Below are 18,163 nucleotides of genomic sequence, written 5' to 3' on the forward strand. Positions count from 1 at the left end.
TTTTTAATATATATAAACGATATGGTACTTATTAGTTCAAAATTCAAATTTTTGTTGTTTGCTGACGATACCACAATATTCATTCAAGGACAAAATATCAATGAAATGATAATTACACTCAATAGTGAATTGATAAAGTTATCAAATTGGCTAAAAAGCAATCAACTGACAATTAATGTGTCTAAAACATTTTACATGGTATCAAGTCGCACAAATATTGATTTAGATAACATAGATATTAAGATAGAAGATAATGTAATAAACAGAGTAAGTCATATAAAATTTTTGGGAGTAATCATTGATGAAAGGTTGTCATGGAAGCCACATATCTTGAGTGTATGTACTAGAATATCACAAATATTCCCTCCAGCTTCAGGTTTTCCAATCAGATTTCCTTGACCTTCATTTTTCCAATCAGATTTCCTTGACCTTCATGTTTTCCAATCAGATTTCCTTGACCTTCATGTTTTCCAATCAGATTTCCTTCTGTCTTTTCCTTGTTGAACCTCGGTGTCTGTTTGCATGCCACAGAGAGTGACAGGTGGGAGAGACCATGGTACAATCAAAAGTTATTGTACCAAGGGAGAGACCATTCTGCATTGCTCTCCTTCACTTCCTCCTTGGGGCAGCCCTCTGGCCTGGCCTGGCCACCTCTCCCTCCTCCCTCCCTTGGGGCAGCCCTCTGGCCTGGCCTGGCCACCTCTCCTCCTCCCTCCCTTGGGCAGCCCTCTGGCCTGGCCTGGCCACCCTCCTCCTCCCTCCCTTGGGGCAGCCCTCTGGCCTGGCCTGGACCACCCTCCTCCTCCCTCCCTTGGGGCAGCCCTCTGGCCTGGCCTGGCCACCCTCCTCCTCCCTCCCTTGGGGCAGCCCTCTGGCCTGGCCTGGCCACCCTCCCTCCTCCCTCCCTTGGGGCAGCCCTCTGGCCTGGCCTGGCCACCCTCCTCCTCCCTCCCTTGGGGCAGCCCTCTGGCCTGGCCTGGGCCACCCTCCTCCTCCCTCCCTTGGGGCAGCCCTCTGGCCTGGCCTGGGCCACCCTCCTCCTCCCTCCCTTGGGGCAGCCCTCTGGCCTGGCCTGGGCCACCCTCCTCCTCCCTCCCTTGGGGCAGCCCTCTGGCCTGGCCTGGCCTGGCCACCCTCCTCCTCCCTCCCTTGGGGCAGCCCTCTGGCCTGGCCTGGACCACCCTCCTCCTCCCTCCCTTGGGCAGCCCTCTGGCCTGGCCTGGGCCACCCTCCTCCTCCCTCCCTTGGGGCAGCCCTCTGGCCTGGCCTGGCCACCCTCCTCCTCCCTCCCTTGGGGCAGCCCTCTGGCCTGGCCTGGGGCACCCTCCCTGGCCTCCTCCCTCCCTTGGGCAGCCCTCTGGCCTGGCCTGGACCACCCTCCTCCTCCTCCCTTGGGCCCCTCTCCCTTTGGGCAGCCCTCTGGCCTGGCCTGGCCACCCTCCTCCTCCTCCCTTGGGGCAGCCCTCTGGCCTGGCCTGGGCCACCCTCCTCCTCCCTCCCTTGGGCAGCCCTCTGGCCTGGCCTGGACCCTCCTCCTCCCTCCCTCCAGCCCTCTGGGGCCTGGCCCTTGGGCAGCCCTCTGGCCTGGCCTGGACCACCCTCCTCCTCCCTCCCTTGGGCAGCCCTCTGGCCAGGCCTGGGCCACCCTCCTCCTCCCTCCCTTGGGCAGCCCTCTGGCCTGGCCTGGCCACCCTTCCTCCTCCCTCCCTTGGGCATCCCTCTGGCCTGGCCTGGCCACCCTCCCTCCTCCCTCCCTGGGGCAGCCCTCTGGCCTGGCCTGGACCACCCTCCTCCTCCCCTCCCTTTGGGCAGCCCTCTGGCCTGGCCTGGACCACCTCCCCTCCTCCCTCCCTTGGGCAGCCCTCTGACCTGGCCTGGGCCACCCTCCTTTACATAATTCTTGCGCTCAGTTCACACACACACACACACACACACACACACACACACACACACACACACACACACACACACACACACTGAATCTCACCTCCATTAAAACCCCATTGTATTTTTTCTCGTGTTTTCTAAAGTTATGTGGAGTTTTGTAGTGTTTTCTTGTGTTTTGTAGTGTTTTTGTTCCTTTGTTGTTATGGCAGTTTTACAGTTTGTGTTTTTGTTGTTTCCTGAGTTTTGTAGTTTGTCCGTTTCCTTTGTTACAGTTCCTGCGTGTGAGAAGCATCAGGTTAGTGAGGGTGCTCCATTACCCTTGTTACGTCTTGGCCGGTGTTCTGAAAGGCGTCACTCTCACCACAGCTGTTTGCAAGGCTTCTCACATCAGCAACCGGGTCCGCTAGAGGGATTTTCCTGTGTTAGAGTGAAAACACCCTCAGCAAATCGTGTAAGTGATAGACAAGCATTCACAAACGAGTGGTGAGATAAGTAAGGGTGGGCACCAGTGTGTCTTCCTGTGTAGTAGTGAAACACACACACACACACACACACACGTATATTTTCATTGACAAGCATACAGAAACAAGTATTTAGGTAGATAATAGTCCTCAAAAGTGTTTTTTCTGTATATTATTGAACACACGCTCAAAAACATGTACAATATCAAAGACAAACAAACAGAAACAATTTAGATCAATAGATTCAGATAGGTAAGGGTTCTCAAAAGTCATTTTCCATGTTCATAATTTAGAAATACCCACAAACACCCGTATGATTTCACTGACAGGCAGACAGACAGACACAAGCAATTAGACAGACAGACAGACTGACATACACACCTCTCCGGCACCTCGCAATCCCAACAGACAGACAGACAGACAGACGGATGAGTAGATAGATACATGGTCTAACATGTTCGTGTACTTAAGGAGTCGAACAGAATTGTTGATATCTGGAATAAGCTTCCTTCACAAATTACAAACACCACTTCTGTTGCATCATTGAACAGTAACACTGACCAATATATACAAGTTCACCCCAGCAAGCTCTTTTCTGGTCCCAATACCCACACGCGTCACTCCTGACCATAGTGTTGTTCCTCACCACAGTGTTGCTCTGTGAGGCTTTCATCCTTCCAGCCAGACATGCAGAGTTCAGCGTGGGGTGAATGGTGTTGTTCCTCACCACAGTGTTGCTCTGTGAGGCTTTCATCCTTCCAGCCAGACATGCAGAGTTCAGCGTGGGGTGAATGGTGTTGTTCCTCACCACAGTGTTGCTCTGTGAGGCTTTCATCCTTCCAGCCAGACATGCAGAGTTCAGCGTGGGGTGAATGGTGTTGTTCCTCACCACAGTGTTGCTCTGTGAGTCTTTCATCCTTCCAGAGAGAGAGAGAGAGAGAGAGAGAGAGAGAGAGAGAGAGAGAGAGAGAGATTTGGTTTGATTGGATAGGTTTGTTGAGGTTAGTAAATGGTACAAAATAAAGGTGAATACTTTTCCAAGGGATGACAGGACACTGCCTATGTATCCGCCATCCCAAGCTTAAACTTAGTGTTCTTATGTAATAATAATGATAATAATGTAAGGAACAAAAACAAGTGTAATAATAATTATATAATATATATTTACAATATATAAGTAATGTTAGTGCAGAATACTTAGCTATTCTATGCATATACACATATATAACTTGTTTTCAATGTAGCGTATAAGTTGTTTGATGTATTTGTTTTGAATAGCAATAGCAGTTGTGTAATGTTCCCATTGTTAAACATCCATATGTGGTGTGGATGGCATTATTTGTGGCACATGCCAGCTCGGGGCACTGCAGCACGGAGTGGGCGTCAGGCTCACAGCATGGGCGACACTCCTCCTGGCCGGAGCCTCACATGACACGCCCAGTTCCCAGTAATGTTTGTATCCAAAGCTCAGTCCGGCACACACGCTGTCTTTCCAGCTGACTCCATATTTTCCAGATGTGAAATTGGCGCCACTTTGTGCTTTGGTGTAGTGTTTCATTGTTTCACTAGCTCACTTCGCCTTTATGTAGAATTGCACCTTGTTCTTGCTCAACATGTATATTTGTCATTTTCTTATCTATTTGTGACAAGCTTGTTCTACAGTTTGATCTCTTTCTGTTCCATTTTGTGCTAAGTGGTCAGCTTTTTCATGACCTAACACACCAACATGGGATGGTACCCAAATCAATGTCAAGTTTCTCTCCTCTCCGATCCTTGTAATAAGTTTTGTGCACTCGCTCACACCGTGTGCATGTGCTGGCTGCCCACTCGTCAGTGCTCCAAGTGCCCCTCTGCTGTCCCTGAAGAAACACACGTTGCTCCGCTCATTTTGGATGAGCTCAGGGTCACACTTCAAGGCCCAGAGCTGTGCCTGGCTGGAGGACACATTACTGCTTAGTCAACAGGAGTAGCCTGTATCCATCCAAGTCCCTTGCTCTGTGATGCGCCTCAAAAACACTTATATATATATATATATATATATATATATATATATATATATATATATATATATATATATATATATATATATATATATATATATATATATATATATATATATATATATATATATATATATATATATATATATATATATATATATATATATATATATATATATATATATATATATATATATATATATATATATATATATATATATATATATATATATATATATATATATATATATATATATATATATATATATATATATATATATATATATATATATATATATATATATATATATATATATATATATATATATATATATATATATATATATATATATATATATATATATATATATATATATATATATATATATATATATATATATATATATATATATATATATATATATATATATATATATATATATATATATATATATATATATATATATGAAAAAACTAAGGTAATTTTCAGGGATATGGTCCAACAGATGTAAGGTAATTTGGTGAAATCTAGAGTAAAAATCGGCAACATCTAAGGTAATGCTTTCTTCTACTTGTGGGAACCCTGTCCAGTACGTCGCGGAGTGGTGAGGTGGTGTGGCGGCCAGCCCTCTGGTGGAGCACATCGCACAGCACTCTCCACGTTAATTTCTCGCAAAGTGAAGCAAAACTCAACTTATGTGTATAGAGTACTTTCCACTCAGAATGACATGTGTATAGAGTACTTTCCACTCAGAATGACTTGAACTATCACATCGCAAAGTACAGGACCTTAACTCACTGGACGTGCACCCAGTGTTGCCACTCTAGAATTTCAGAAAACACAAGATTGTCCCTCCAAAAAAGACTAGATTGACCGAAAAACAACTAGATCTCCGTAACTTCTTCCCGTTATTCCCACGCTAATGACATATGAGGCTTTTGTTTTTTTCATAGTCATTTTCTTGGCAGTTTCACAGTCAGGAAACATCTTTTTCATTAACTCAACCAAATGGTCTGCCTGGGAAAATGCTATTCCATGTTCTGCCATATATCCACACAACAATAATTCTGCATTGTTAACTTTATCTTTCGGGTCTTCCACTGATTTCTTTAAGAAATGCTGAATATTCACACACTTTTCTTTGATTCCTAGTTTTTTTTATATGCTTTGAGGTAACTTTGTGGCTTAACAAACCAGCTTTGTTAGGATTCTTTAGCTTGGATTCACAGACTACACAATGAACAACATTCTTATCTTTGGGGTCTGGCTTGATCCAGTCTTTTAATTCAGGGTCAGTTAACCAGTCCTGATTAAATGACTGGCTGTACCACAACTTCTGTTTCTTTTTCGGCGGAGTTTTATCTCCACTGGAGCTTGCTGTAGGAGACTCACTCATTGTTGTCACTTATCACTATGCCTGTTTAAGACCACGATCTTCACCAAACTGAGGGAAGTTGGAATAAGAACCCAGTTCAGCTCTCGCCCGGTACTTGCTACGATGGACTCCCGTACTGACTACTGAACGCGAACGAGACGCGTCTCACTGTTCTTCATTAGAAAAAACGAGGAGTATGAGATTCATATAAGGGTATACTTAGGTAGACGTAATTAGTAAGTAAAAAACATGAAACATTATCGCATTTTTTTCCTTTGAATGAAAACTACAAGATTTGTTGGATTTTTAGGAAAAAACTACAAGACTACAAGGTCGAAGATAAAAATACTAGATCTAGTAGGAAAAAACAAGGAGTGGCAACTCTGCGTGCACCCTGTCTGTATGTGTTGTGTGGTAACAGGGTACTGGCTGTGTAGCATGGTATGGTATACACCTACCAAGTTGTAGTTGTGGTGGTGCTGGTGGTGGTTAGTGGTAGTGGTAGTTATAGAGGTAGTGGTAGTAGTAATAGTAGTAGTAGTAGTAGTAGTGGTAGTGGTAGTTATAGTGGTAGTGGTAGTAGTACTAGAAATAGTAATAGTAGTAATAGTGCTTAACCAACACACACACGTGTGTGTGTGTGTGTGTGTGTGTCGAGGATGCCGAGAAGGAATCACTAATTGAGAGTCGTCTTGGTAAATGGTTGGCGTCGTTTGGGTGTCAATATGTATGTTAGGAAGCCTGTACAGCAATGGAAGTTGCTGGAAAGTTTGGGTGTGTCAATATGTATGTTAGGAACCCTGTACACTAATGGAAGTTGCTGGAAAGTTTGGGTGTGTCAACATGTATGTTAGGAAGTCTGTACACTAATGAAAGTTGCTGGAAAGTTTGGAAGTCATTTTGTGATTTAGTCTTGATTTAACAAGGATTCTGCATCTTGCGTTGGTTTTGAAGTATGTTTTCCTGATTGTAGTCGTAGTTTAACAATGACCTGCATCATGTGAGGAAGTCATTGGTTGTGTTCGTGACTCTAGTGGTGAAGTAACAAGGATTCCTCATCACATCTTGGAAAATCATCATTAAAAGGATCAACAGATAATCTTTATAATTTTTTAATGTTTTGATCAGAAAAAAGTTATTTTATGAATACTTACTAAGAAGTCAGAACTATTTTCAAATGCCATTGACGTAAAGTCTCACGATGCAGAATCCTTGCTAAACTATCACTAGGATCATGAAATATCCTTCAAACTCCCACGAGGTAACTTTCAAACTATCCTGTTAAGAGAAGTCCTGATCAGAAACTGAAACGTTTGAGAATCTGAACATTAGTCAAACAAGTAGATGAGATTGCCACATCTGGCTGGCTTCTCCCGCCATCCTTCTCTCTAACTAACCTTTCCCTTCTGGTTCCTCCTCCTCATATTCATCTCGACCTTTCCACCTCCTCCTCCTCCTCCTCCTCCTCCTTGCGTCTGATCCTTATCTCCCACAATGCTCCTCCCTCATCTTTCATCGCTGTATTTCCTGCTTCTTACATCTGCCATATATTTTCTTTCTCGTATCTTATTCCCTCTATTCTTCACTTATATTGTTCCAGTTTTGTTTGTTTATGTCCTCATCCTTAGCCTGTCATTTCTTATTCTCGTTTTCTTATTCTTGCATTCCAGTCCTTTCCAGCCTCCATCTTTCTTTCTTTTCCTTATCTTTATTCTAAGTTTCACTCTGTTTTTCCCATTCCAATCCAATAGTCTCCTCCTTTCATTTGATTCTTGTTAATTCTCCTTCTGGCTCCTTATTCTAAGTCCTGACCTTCCTTCATTTTTTGATCATATCGTTTTCAACCTCTCTCTCCTTATAACATTCTTAGCCTCGTCTCTACTTCCTTTTTCTTTTTTTCCGTCCCTATCCTTCCCTATCTTCCTCATCTATCCTTCTCCTTCCTTCTTTTCTTTACCGCGTCTATCGTCTTCTCTCTTTTACATCCTTATTCTCAGTTCATCTCCTTCTCTCTCTCTTTTCCTTATCCGCCCTTCTATATTTTGCTGGGTCTTTCATCCTTTTCCCTCTTGCCCTATTCCTCTCCTCCTGTCTTTCACTCTCGGGGGCTCTGTAGGGACCGACAACAAGTCTCAAGGTGACAGTGTTCTTCTCGTCCTCTCATCGACAACACGCTATTTTTCGCACATCGTCCCTCACCTCCATTTCTCAAGAGGCGCCGTAATCTGGTGTTTGGTCTACTCCTGTTTCACCTTTGTCGCGTTTGTGTCTTGGCTTTATTTCACTCTTCGGATCTGCGTGTGTGTGTGTGTGTGTGTGTGTGTGTGTGTGTGTGTGTGTGTGTGTGTGTGTGTGTGTGTGTGTGTGGCAAGGTGAACAAACATAAGAAAATACATCGGAAATACATCGGAAATACATCGGAAGAATTTATTTTGTGAAATGGTCAATTTATTCAAGAATGAAGGCCAAGTGCTCGCCCATAACGAGACACAATATGTAATATGTGGATAAAAAGAGTATAATATACACTCATTTTAGCTTCCTCAGTTAAATTATGGCGAATTCTATACAAAATTCCAATTATTTTGAGAGCTTCAATCAAATGTTATTAATATGCATTTTCCAATTTAAATTTTCATTAACAGTAACACCTAGAAATTTGGTAGTGTGGACTTGGGTAAACTTTCACCATTTAACAATACAGTAGGAAAGACATGCTTTATGGATCTATTTTGAAAGAATATGTAATTTGTTTTATTAATATTAAGTTTTAAGTTATTTGATTTAATCCAAAGATCGATATTATTTAATTCACTAGCTACAGTTTCGTGTAATCTATCAATATTTACATCTTTCATTAATCATAGTAGAGAGAGAGAGAGAGAGAGAGAGAGATACTGTTCCCTCAAGCCAGTGGTTCCCAGCTCCAGAGTCGTGACACTAATTAGGGTCGCGAGGTTATTTCTGAGGGTCGCCAAAGCGTCTTACAAAAACATCTAATAAATTCACAGTTGTTCACATTTTTTCTTATCATTCCATCATGTCAAGGAGAAAGAACTGCACCACACACCAGCAGCGCTGCCTAAAAAAGAAAGTGTTCAAAATGTGTACGTGAAAAATAGAAAGAAAAGTGAAAGAAATTACATCCAAGTAACTCCAAACCTTCATATATTGACATACATTATTACCAATCAAACACTAATAACTTTTGTATAAAGATTCAACTGTTTGTTTAGTTTTGCGACAGACTCTATACATAGATGTCAATCTGGAATGCCCATTTGCCGGAAACTATATATAGACGTACGGATGGAAGTCGATACAGCCTTTATGTGGAAAAAGTTCTTATTTGGTAGTACACTCATCAAACTGCCTCCGGGAAGGGGCTAAGTAAGCTGAATGAAGTTTGAGTGAGAGGCTTATAACCGTGGTACAGTGGAACCATGCGTGCTTTGGGGTCCGAGAGGTCTCCAAGCGCACGTGTTCGAATCCTTACCACAGTCTGAGTGTAGGTTGTGCTTCCTCACTTGAGACAATTGTTTCCTAGCGGGTGAGCTTTGAGATAGAAGGTACACCAAAAATTATCCCCTTTAGCCCATAAATTCCTATGAAAAGCCCACATGGTATAAATAAAAACACACACACAAAAGACACACACACACACACACACACACACACACACACCTCCATTATTGCAGCCATCGTCAGGTAACCACGGAACACCTACATGGAACACCAGCCTCACTCCTTTGAAGGCAGGAGTCTACAAGAGCGTCGCTCTAAACACTGATTGTGAATAATTGGTGTCACTTATGGGTGCACTATTTATAATACATAAGCCAACACGGTCACTATCCTAATGGATAACAGCATCACAGGTAAACATGCATTGCAAGTAACTGATTAAGATTAAAGAAAGAAAAGAACTTCAGCGAGGCAAGACCAGCAGCCTTTGTCGTGATTCCCCTCGCCACAGTGACGTGCACCAAGCAGTGCAGCAGCGCAGTGTGGCAGCAGCAGTGTCCCTGAGGCTCAGCTCGTGAGTCTCTGGAGCAGCGCACATAATGGAGACATCAGTGTCCTGCAAGTCTTCCTCTGACCAAAGCAGCAACCAAACACATTTCCATGGTGAGGGAGAAATACACAGGCACTGACACTTAGGCAGATTGTGTCACTTCTTCAGTAAAGTACCAGACAAGGAGGCGGAACTTCCCTTCTGGCCCGTCCACGCCATCCATGAGGCTCGCTGCCTGTTGCTTCATCCAGGAACAGACATTTATCAACGGAATCTATAGCCGTTTTCTGCAGTGTGCAGTCCAGTGCCACCTTCTCAACTAACGGCGCCCATACAACGTCAGCGGGCTTCTCTGTCTCTGTTTCTGCTGAACAACGCACTAGTGAGGTCCAACAACACCATTACTGGCAGTGACAGTCCTTCATCATTCAGTGGGTCGCTCGTCCACTCAGTGGTGGCTGGTCTGCTCATAGTCACAGAAACCCGTGGTTCACTATAGCCTTCCTCACTTAAGGGTTCCGCCAACCCATCACAGGGGCTTAATATGAAGTAAATCCACGAACCTATCAGAGGGATTCAATAAATCTTCCCTTCCATAGGGCTCAGTGTAACTGTCTCTCTCATTACAGGAAAGGTCCAGTATACCTACATGAAGGGGCTCTACAGCCCATCAGACGGACGAAATGTATCTCTCCCCTCACAAAGTGAAGCACCGATGGCATCAAAGAAGTTCAAATATATCTTACCTCACTGAAGGAACTCCGCCAACTCTCCAGAAGGTTCAATACATACGTCCCCAAAGCATGGCACCCCATCAAAGGGGTTTGATACAGCTTTTTCTACTCTGAGGAGTCTAACGCATCTCTCCACTGGAGGGGCTCCATCTCGCCCCACCAGAGAAGTGTGGTACGTCTCTCTCCACTGGAAGGGCCCCACCTACCCCACCAGAGAAGTTTGGGACGTCTCTCTTAACTGGAGGGGCTCCACCTGCACGACCAGAGGAGTTTGGCACTTCTCTCTCCAAAAGAGGGGCTCTACCTGCCCCACCAGAGGAGTTTCAGTCTTCTCTCTCCACTGAAGGGGCTCCACCTGTCCCACCAGAGGAGTTTGGAACGTCTCTCTCCACCGGAGGGGCTTCAACTGCCCCACGAGAGGAGTTTGAGACGCCTCTCTCCACCGGAGAAGCTCCACCTGCCCCACCAGAGAAGTTTGAGACGCCTCTCTCCACCGGAGGGGCTCCACCTGCCCCACCAGAGGAGTTTGAGACGCCTCTCTCCACCGGAGGGGCTCCACCTGCTCCGCCAGAGGAGTTTGGGACGCCTCTCTCCACTGGAAGGGCTCCACCTGCCATACCAGAGGAATTTGGGACGTCTCTCTCTCTCCACTGGAGGTGCCCCACCTGTCCCACCAGGGGAGTTTGTGACGCCTCGCCTCTCTCCACTGCAGGGGCTCCACCTGCCCCACCAGAGGAGTTTGGAACGTTTCTCTCCACTGGAGGGACTTCATCTGCCCCGCCAAAGGAGGTTGGGACGCCTCTCTCCACTGGAGGGCTCTACCTGCCCCACCGGAGGAGTTTCAGTCCTTTCTCTCCACTGAAAGGGGTCCACATGCCCCACCAGAGGAGTTTCGGACGCCTCTCTCCACTGGAGGTGCGCCACCTGCACCACCAGAGGAGATTGGGACGTTTCTCTCCACTGGAGGGGCTCCACCTGCCCAACCAGAGGAGTTTGGGACGCCTCTCTCCACTGGAGGGGCTCCACCTGCCTCACCAGAAAGAAGAGTTTGAATCCTCTCTCTCCACTGGAGGGGCCAAAACCTGCCCCATCAGAGGAGTCAGACGCGTCTCTCTCCACTGGAGGGCTCCACCTGCCCCACCAGAGGAGTTTGGGACGCCTCTTTCCACTGGAGGGGCTCCATCTGCCCCACCAGAGGAGTTTGGGACGCCTCTCTCCACTGGAAGGGCTCCACCTGTCCCACCAGAGGAGTTTGGGACGCTTCTCTCCACTGGAAGGGCTCCACCTGCCCCACCAGAGGAGTTTGGGACGCCTCTCTCCACTGGAGGGGCTCCACCTGCCCCGCCAGAAGAGTTTGGGACGCTTCTCTCCACTGGAAGGGCTCCACCTGCCCCACCAGAGGAGTTTGGGATGCCTCTCTCCACTGGAGGGGCTCCACCTGCCCCACCAGAGGAGTTTAGGACGCCTCTCACCACTGGAGGAGCCCCACCTGCCCCACCTTAGGAGCTTGGGACGCCTGTCTCCAGTTAAGGGGCTTCACCTGCCCTACCAGAGGAGTTTGGGACGTCTCTGACCACTGGAGGGGCCCCACCAGCCCCACCAGAGGAATTTGGGACGGCTTTCTCCACTGGAAGGGCTCCACCTGCCCCACCAGAGGAGTTTGAGTTCTCTCTCTCCACTGGAGGAGCTCCACCTGTCCCACCAGAGGAGTCTGACGCGTCTTTCTCCACTGGAGGGGCTCTACCTTCCACACCAGAGGAGTTTGGGACGTCTCTCACCACTGGAGGGGCACCACCAGCCTCACCAGAGGAATTTGGGACGGCTCTCTCCACTGGAAGGGCTCCACCTGCCCCACCAGAGGAGTTTGAGTCCTCTCCACTGGAGGAGCTCCACCTGCCCCACCAGAGGAGTCTGACGCGTCTCTCTCCACTGGAGGGGCTCTACCTTCCACACCAGAGGAGTTTGGGACGTCTCTCTCCAACTGGAGGGGCTTCATTTCTCCACCAGAGGAGTTTGAGTCCTCCTTATCCACTGGAGGGCCTCCACCTGCCCCACCAGAGGAGTTTGAGTCCTCTCTCTCCACTGGATGTGCCCCACCTGCCCCATCTGTCTCCCTTCGAAAGGGATTGTTCCCTTCACTCTTTTGAGATCTCCACCTGCGAGGACCCTGCACCAGTGTCGCACTGCTTCATTCGTGGGAGCAGAGCATGGGAAGTACTTCCACCTTGCGCTTCCCGGTCTGTAGTTGGTTGCTCTGTTTGCACGACGTGCCCGCCAAGGTTCCGGCTCTGGCCCCGGCGCCAGGCTCTAGGTCGGCCCGTGTTAAGGTGACACGCGTCGCCTGACTGCCGAGCTCCTCTGTGTCATGCAGGAAAACTTTTTCTTAAACTTACACTTTTTAACTCTTTTGGGAATTTTTAATCCGATTTCTCATTTACTTGGCGGGTGTGTCAGGGAATGCAAGAAAAGAGGTGGCGGCGAGGGAAGGAAGAGTGGAGGAGACAAAGGGTGTGCAGTGCGCACACATCCAGTGTTCTAATGGTCAAATGTTTCTCAAGTTTTCTTTACTATTTTAAATTTTCTTCCTTTATATTGTATGGCGAGTGGACTGTTACGGGCGAGTGTGGCTACAGCAGGGCATGACCAACTCAGCTCCCAGATAGAAGAACTGGGCACAATGTTACTGGTGTTAAACCAAGAGCATACACACACACACACACACACACACACACACACACACACACACACACACACACACACACACACACACACACACACACACACACACACACACACACACACACACACACACACACACACACACACACACACACACACACACACACACACACACACACACACACACACACACACACACACACACACACACACACACACACACACACACACACACACACACACACACACACACACACACACACACACACACACACACACACACACACACACACACACACACACACACACACACACACACACACACACACACACACACACACACACACACACACACACACACACACACACACATGGCAGGGATAGGCTAGGAATAGCGATATTACTGAGTTTTATTTCCGTTTCTATTCATCTATTTATTCATTCATTACCAATATTATAAATTTTTTTCCCTTGGCTAGTTTCCTTACTGTGGGGAAAAAATACACGTCTTTCACCTCCTGGAACTGTTTTAGCGTGGCTGCAGGTACTCTAAGAGACACAACGTGGCGCGGAGGTTGGATCAGCCAGGAGATATTTTGAAACATTTGTTTCCAAATCCCCACTACCTTCAAAAGGCTGTAGTTGAAGTGACACGGTTGTTAATGGTGTTTCACTTTTCTTTTGACAAATTAAAACGATTTCTGCGTTGTTAACAGGAGAAACACTCATCATAACTAGACTAATCATCCTTGTGGTCTTGGAGAATAGCTGTGGTGAGAGAGCAAGGCGTATCTAAATATGGGCCTTTTGTTGTGAGCATCGTGGTGATGGTGAGGGGATGTGCTATTGACTGAGAGTTGCTTGGTGAGAGACAGCAGACCGGTACTCACACTTAAGCACCATTGAGAAAGCTATCATCTGTTATAAGAAGTGCAAAAATAAGTAAAAGAAAAAAAAAAGCAAATCTAGTGAACTATTTTGACAACATACAAATGTTAGTCCTCAGAATAAAAAAGCAGAAATAGAGTTTTACGTTTCCAACACTCATATTCACACTTATATTCAGACATATATTAAAACAGAGATTCCACAAAATGACATAACATCTGGCCGTGACGTCACATTCCTAGCAGCATTCGATGTTTGCTTATTACAATGCCAAACAATCAACAAGACTCAAGTAAACAACGCTCCATTTCAATGCAATGCCACCGAGTTCATCCAATCTGAAAACCTGAATAACCAAAGAATAGCAGTACAGGAACCACTTGTCAGGTTGTAAAGGAGCACAATGGTTTTATAGAGGAGAATTTCGACATGGTGTAGGATTTACTCCACAAATGAGAGAGAGAGAGAGAGAGAGAGAGAGAGAGAGAGAGAGAGAGAGAGAGAGAGAGAGAGAGAGAGAGAGAGAGAAGAAGAATGAGAGAGAGAGAGAGAGAGAGAGAGAGAGAGAGAGAGAGAGAGAGAGAGAGAGAGAGAGAGAGAGAGAGAGAGAGAGAGAGAGCAGCAGGGACTCTTCCTCCATAAACACAGCGAACGGAGTAGATCGCGGTGCCTCTGTTCGCCCACGAACCTCTCCTCAGACCACTTCAGGAGATTGGAGAAAAAGAAATCTAAGAGGAAGTGCAGCAGGACGCGAGGAGGGTGTCCAGCGAAGGACTGAGGACTCACCAGGCCACCAAGCAGACACAAAAGCGAGCCAAGGCAAAAGTGTGTGAGTACTGCTCACGGAAAGGACACACTTCTGCTACTTGCCACGCCAGAACTGACGATTTACGTCAGGAGCGTCTCCTACAGCGGCTTCTTACGGTGGAAAGATACACAGCCACACCCTTCCCACCTGCAGCGCCTCAGCCCGCCCACCCCCTCACTTCATTTCAGTCCTTGCCACAACCTCGCCCACTCCTTCCTCAGCCTGGTATCTGGAATCAGCACCAGGGGCGGCAGTGGACCACTCCTCTTCACCAGTACCAGCAGTCGGCCGCGGACCCTAACCACCACCTCGGACTAGCAGGCCTCGCTCACTACCATCCCTCACCATGGTACAGCCAGCTTGCCCCCGCCGCACACTAAAGGTCGTCTCTAGCAACGTCCGTGGTCTCCGGACTAACCTTGCAGACTTATACCACAACTGTGTGCAACGACACAATGCAGACGTTGTTGTGGTGACCGAGACATGGCTGAACAGTGAGGTGGAGCCCACGTATGGCAGGATGCAGGGCTTCACCCACTGGGTGAGGAGGGACCGACAGGAGCGAACAGGAGGTGGAGTGGCTGTCTGCTTCAAGGAAGGAATGCAGGCCCAGCTACTCGACATAGACACGCCTCCAATGATGGAGATGATGTACTTCCGAGTAATGCTGGCAGACCGCTCAGCCCTCCTGCTGTGTGCCCTGTATCGCCCCCCGCGACAAGGGCCTGACTCACTCTTGTACCTGACTGAGACCTTAGACAACCTGATGATGGCACACAGCTGCAGCCACGTGCTGATTGTGGGGGATCTCAATCACCACCTGGAAAGAGACGCCTACGAGAATCTCCTGGAGGTGCAGGGTCTGACAGATCATGTCACCTTCCCCACACATGAACGAGGAGGGACATTAGACCCTGTCATCTCAGACTACCAGGAAGACAAGCTTCAGTGTCATCAGCTGGGGCTCGTGGGCAGCTCTGACCATCACGCTGTACTGACACAGCTGGAAGTGGGCGTGGCTCAGGACGAGGCCACCACCCGCACCATCTGGCTGTGGAACAAAGCAGACTGGGCTTCCTGCGCCGCGACCTGACCCACACCCCATGGGCCACTTTGCTACAGGGAGGAGCAGAGAGTGAAGCACTTGCACTCACCTCTCACCTTCTCGCCCTCCAGAGACGCCACGTCCCACACAGGAATACACCACCAGATCGACGGATCAGCCATGGTTTGGCTACCGTTGCCGTGTTGCTGCCGAGGCAAAGTATGCTGCCTGGCTCCGCTACAAGAGGAACCCGACTCGGCGCAACAAGGACCTGCACAGGGCTGCATGCAGGAGGATGGTGGTAACCAGCAAGTGGGCCTTAAAAAGTGGGAGGAAAGCCTGCGCCGGAAACTGTGTGGCACTGGCGTAGGAAACAAAACTTGGTGGTCTCTTGTTAAGGACAAACAAGGAACTGGCCACCAAGAATCCATCCCTCCCTCAGCAAGCAGGACGGTACTGTCGCCACCAGCAGTAAGGAGAGGGCACAGTTGCTGGCTTCCTTGTTTGCTGGAAAATGAAGGTCGGGAATCCACAGCAGCCACCGCCTCAGCTGGTCCAGCAATGTGAGAAGACTGTCACCATGGTGGAGGTGACGCATCAGCAGGTGAAGCGATTATTGCGGGGCTGGACACACAGAAAGCCACCGGCCCTGATGACATCAGCCCGCACCTGCTGAAGCGATGCTCCCAGGAACTGGCTGCCCCTCTCACCCAAGTCTTCACAACTTGTGTACGGGAAAACGTCTGGCCTTCAGTGTGGAAGGAGGCTCGAGTAGTTCCCATACACAAAAAAAGCTCCAGGACGGACCCAAAAAACTACAGACCCATATCCCTGTTGTCAGTGGTGGGTAAAGTGTTTGAGAGGGTCGTGGCAGAGGTGGTGTGTAGACATCTCAAGGACAATGCCCTCCTCTCAGACCAACAGTTTGGGTTCAGACCTGGAAGGTCAACCTCCGACCTAATGATGCTTCTCACCAGGCATTGGCAGGACGCCCTCGACGACGGCAAGGACACTATAGTGGTTGCTTTGGACATAGCAGGAGCTTTTGATAAAGTATGGCACAACGGATTACTAGAAAAGCTTCGTGCTAAAGGCATCCAGGGTGGCTTGCTACGACTCTTGGGAAATTACCTGCAGGACAGAAGCCTCAAGGTGGTTGTCAACGGGCAAACATCTGAGTCCCTGCCTGTGGAGGCATCAGTGCCACAGGGTTCAATTCTTGGCCCACTCCTGTGGAATATCTACGTGGATGATCTTCTCCAGCTACTGCCAGGAGTCATGGCCTATGCTGATGACTGCACCCTCTCCTATACCTATCCACGCCAGGACAGTGGGCGGGCTGCTGAGGCCATCAATCAGCAGCTACGAGTGATAAAGGAGTGGGGTGCTCGATGGCAAGTGACATTCGCGCCGGAGAAGACACAAGCAATGGTTGTCTCTCGGTCCCCAGCCGCCATGGCAGCAATGGCAGGAAAGTTGTCTTTTGGCGCTGCTGCTCTCACTCCAAGATGACGTCAAGATACTTGGAGTGGAGGTGGATCGAGGGCTGAGGTTTGACAGGCATGTCAAAACCATTGCCAAGAAAGCCTCTCACAGGATCTCCGCTCTCAGAAGGATCGCCAGTTTCCTCGACAGGAAGGGAGACTGCTGCTGTACAAGGCACAGGTGCGGCCCCACCTTGAATACGCAGCTCTCTCCTGGATGTCCTGTGCCGCCACACACAGAAGGAGACTGGACAGCATCCAACGCCGCGCCATACGGCTAGTAGATGCTGCACTACCACCTCACCCAGAGCCTGAGCGTCCCCTTGATTCACTGGAACACCGCAGAGACGTGGCGGCGATCGTAGTGTTCCATAAGGCACAGGTGCAAAGAGTGCCACATCTGGCAGGGCTGCGTCATCCTCTAAGAGTCACCGCACGGAGCACGAGAACGGTGCTCAATGGTGGTGACGCCGTAGAGGTGCCGCGATCCCACGGGTGTCAGCATCAACGCACCTTCGCAGGACGCGTCTCCAGGATGTGGAACTTGTTCACGGCCGCGGTGCCTCACGTCCAGGAGATGAACACACACAGTGTCAAACTGATGGCACATAAGTGGAGACAGACACTGCCAACTCCTCTGACACTCTTTGTGACGTGACACTCAGTGTAGTGCAGTGCGTGAATAGTGCTAGTGAAGTGAAACGAATAGTGCTCCATTTACATGCTGACCATCTTGTATATTATCTATTTTTAAGTCCTGTAAATATTGTAGAGAAATAGATTGTA

General features: G+C 47.9%; 1 protein-coding gene and 2 long non-coding RNA genes across 4 annotated transcripts in view; 2 read left to right on the forward strand and 1 right to left on the reverse strand.

Moving 5' to 3' along the window:
* The first annotated feature begins 2,762 nt into the window (after positions 1 to 2,762).
* LOC123503522 lies at positions 2,763 to 5,479 on the forward strand. Its single transcript, XR_006674508.1, has 2 exons — positions 2,763 to 3,251; positions 4,940 to 5,479. It is a non-coding gene; the product is annotated as an uncharacterized LOC123503522 (long non-coding RNA).
* On the reverse strand, positions 3,492 to 6,110 carry LOC123503517. 2 transcript variants are annotated; one of them, XR_006674501.1, is made up of 2 exons: positions 5,742 to 6,110; positions 3,492 to 4,282 (listed from the first exon to the last, which is right to left on the reverse strand). It is a non-coding gene; the product is annotated as an uncharacterized LOC123503517 (long non-coding RNA). The 2 variants fall into 2 exon arrangements; XR_006674502.1 differs by having other exon boundaries at positions 3,492 to 4,354; positions 5,742 to 6,104.
* A 3,678-nt stretch (positions 6,111 to 9,788) lies between these two features.
* LOC123503762 (formin-like protein 7) overlaps positions 9,789 to 18,163 on the forward strand; it is a 10,613-nt gene continuing 2,238 nt past the window's right edge. The window contains exons 1-6 of the mRNA XM_045253764.1: positions 9,789 to 9,852; positions 10,033 to 10,224; positions 10,637 to 11,025; positions 11,924 to 12,029; positions 12,179 to 12,382; positions 12,622 to 12,800. Of these exons, the coding sequence (XP_045109699.1) occupies positions 9,789 to 9,852; positions 10,033 to 10,224; positions 10,637 to 11,025; positions 11,924 to 12,029; positions 12,179 to 12,382; positions 12,622 to 12,800 (1,134 nt within the window). The remainder of the gene's footprint in view (positions 9,853 to 10,032; positions 10,225 to 10,636; positions 11,026 to 11,923; positions 12,030 to 12,178; positions 12,383 to 12,621; positions 12,801 to 18,163) is intronic.

The sequence above is a fragment of the Portunus trituberculatus genome, chromosome 14 (genome assembly GCF_017591435.1).
Source record: "Portunus trituberculatus isolate SZX2019 chromosome 14, ASM1759143v1, whole genome shotgun sequence".
In the NCBI taxonomy this organism is placed as follows: Eukaryota; Metazoa; Arthropoda; class Malacostraca; order Decapoda; family Portunidae; genus Portunus; species Portunus trituberculatus.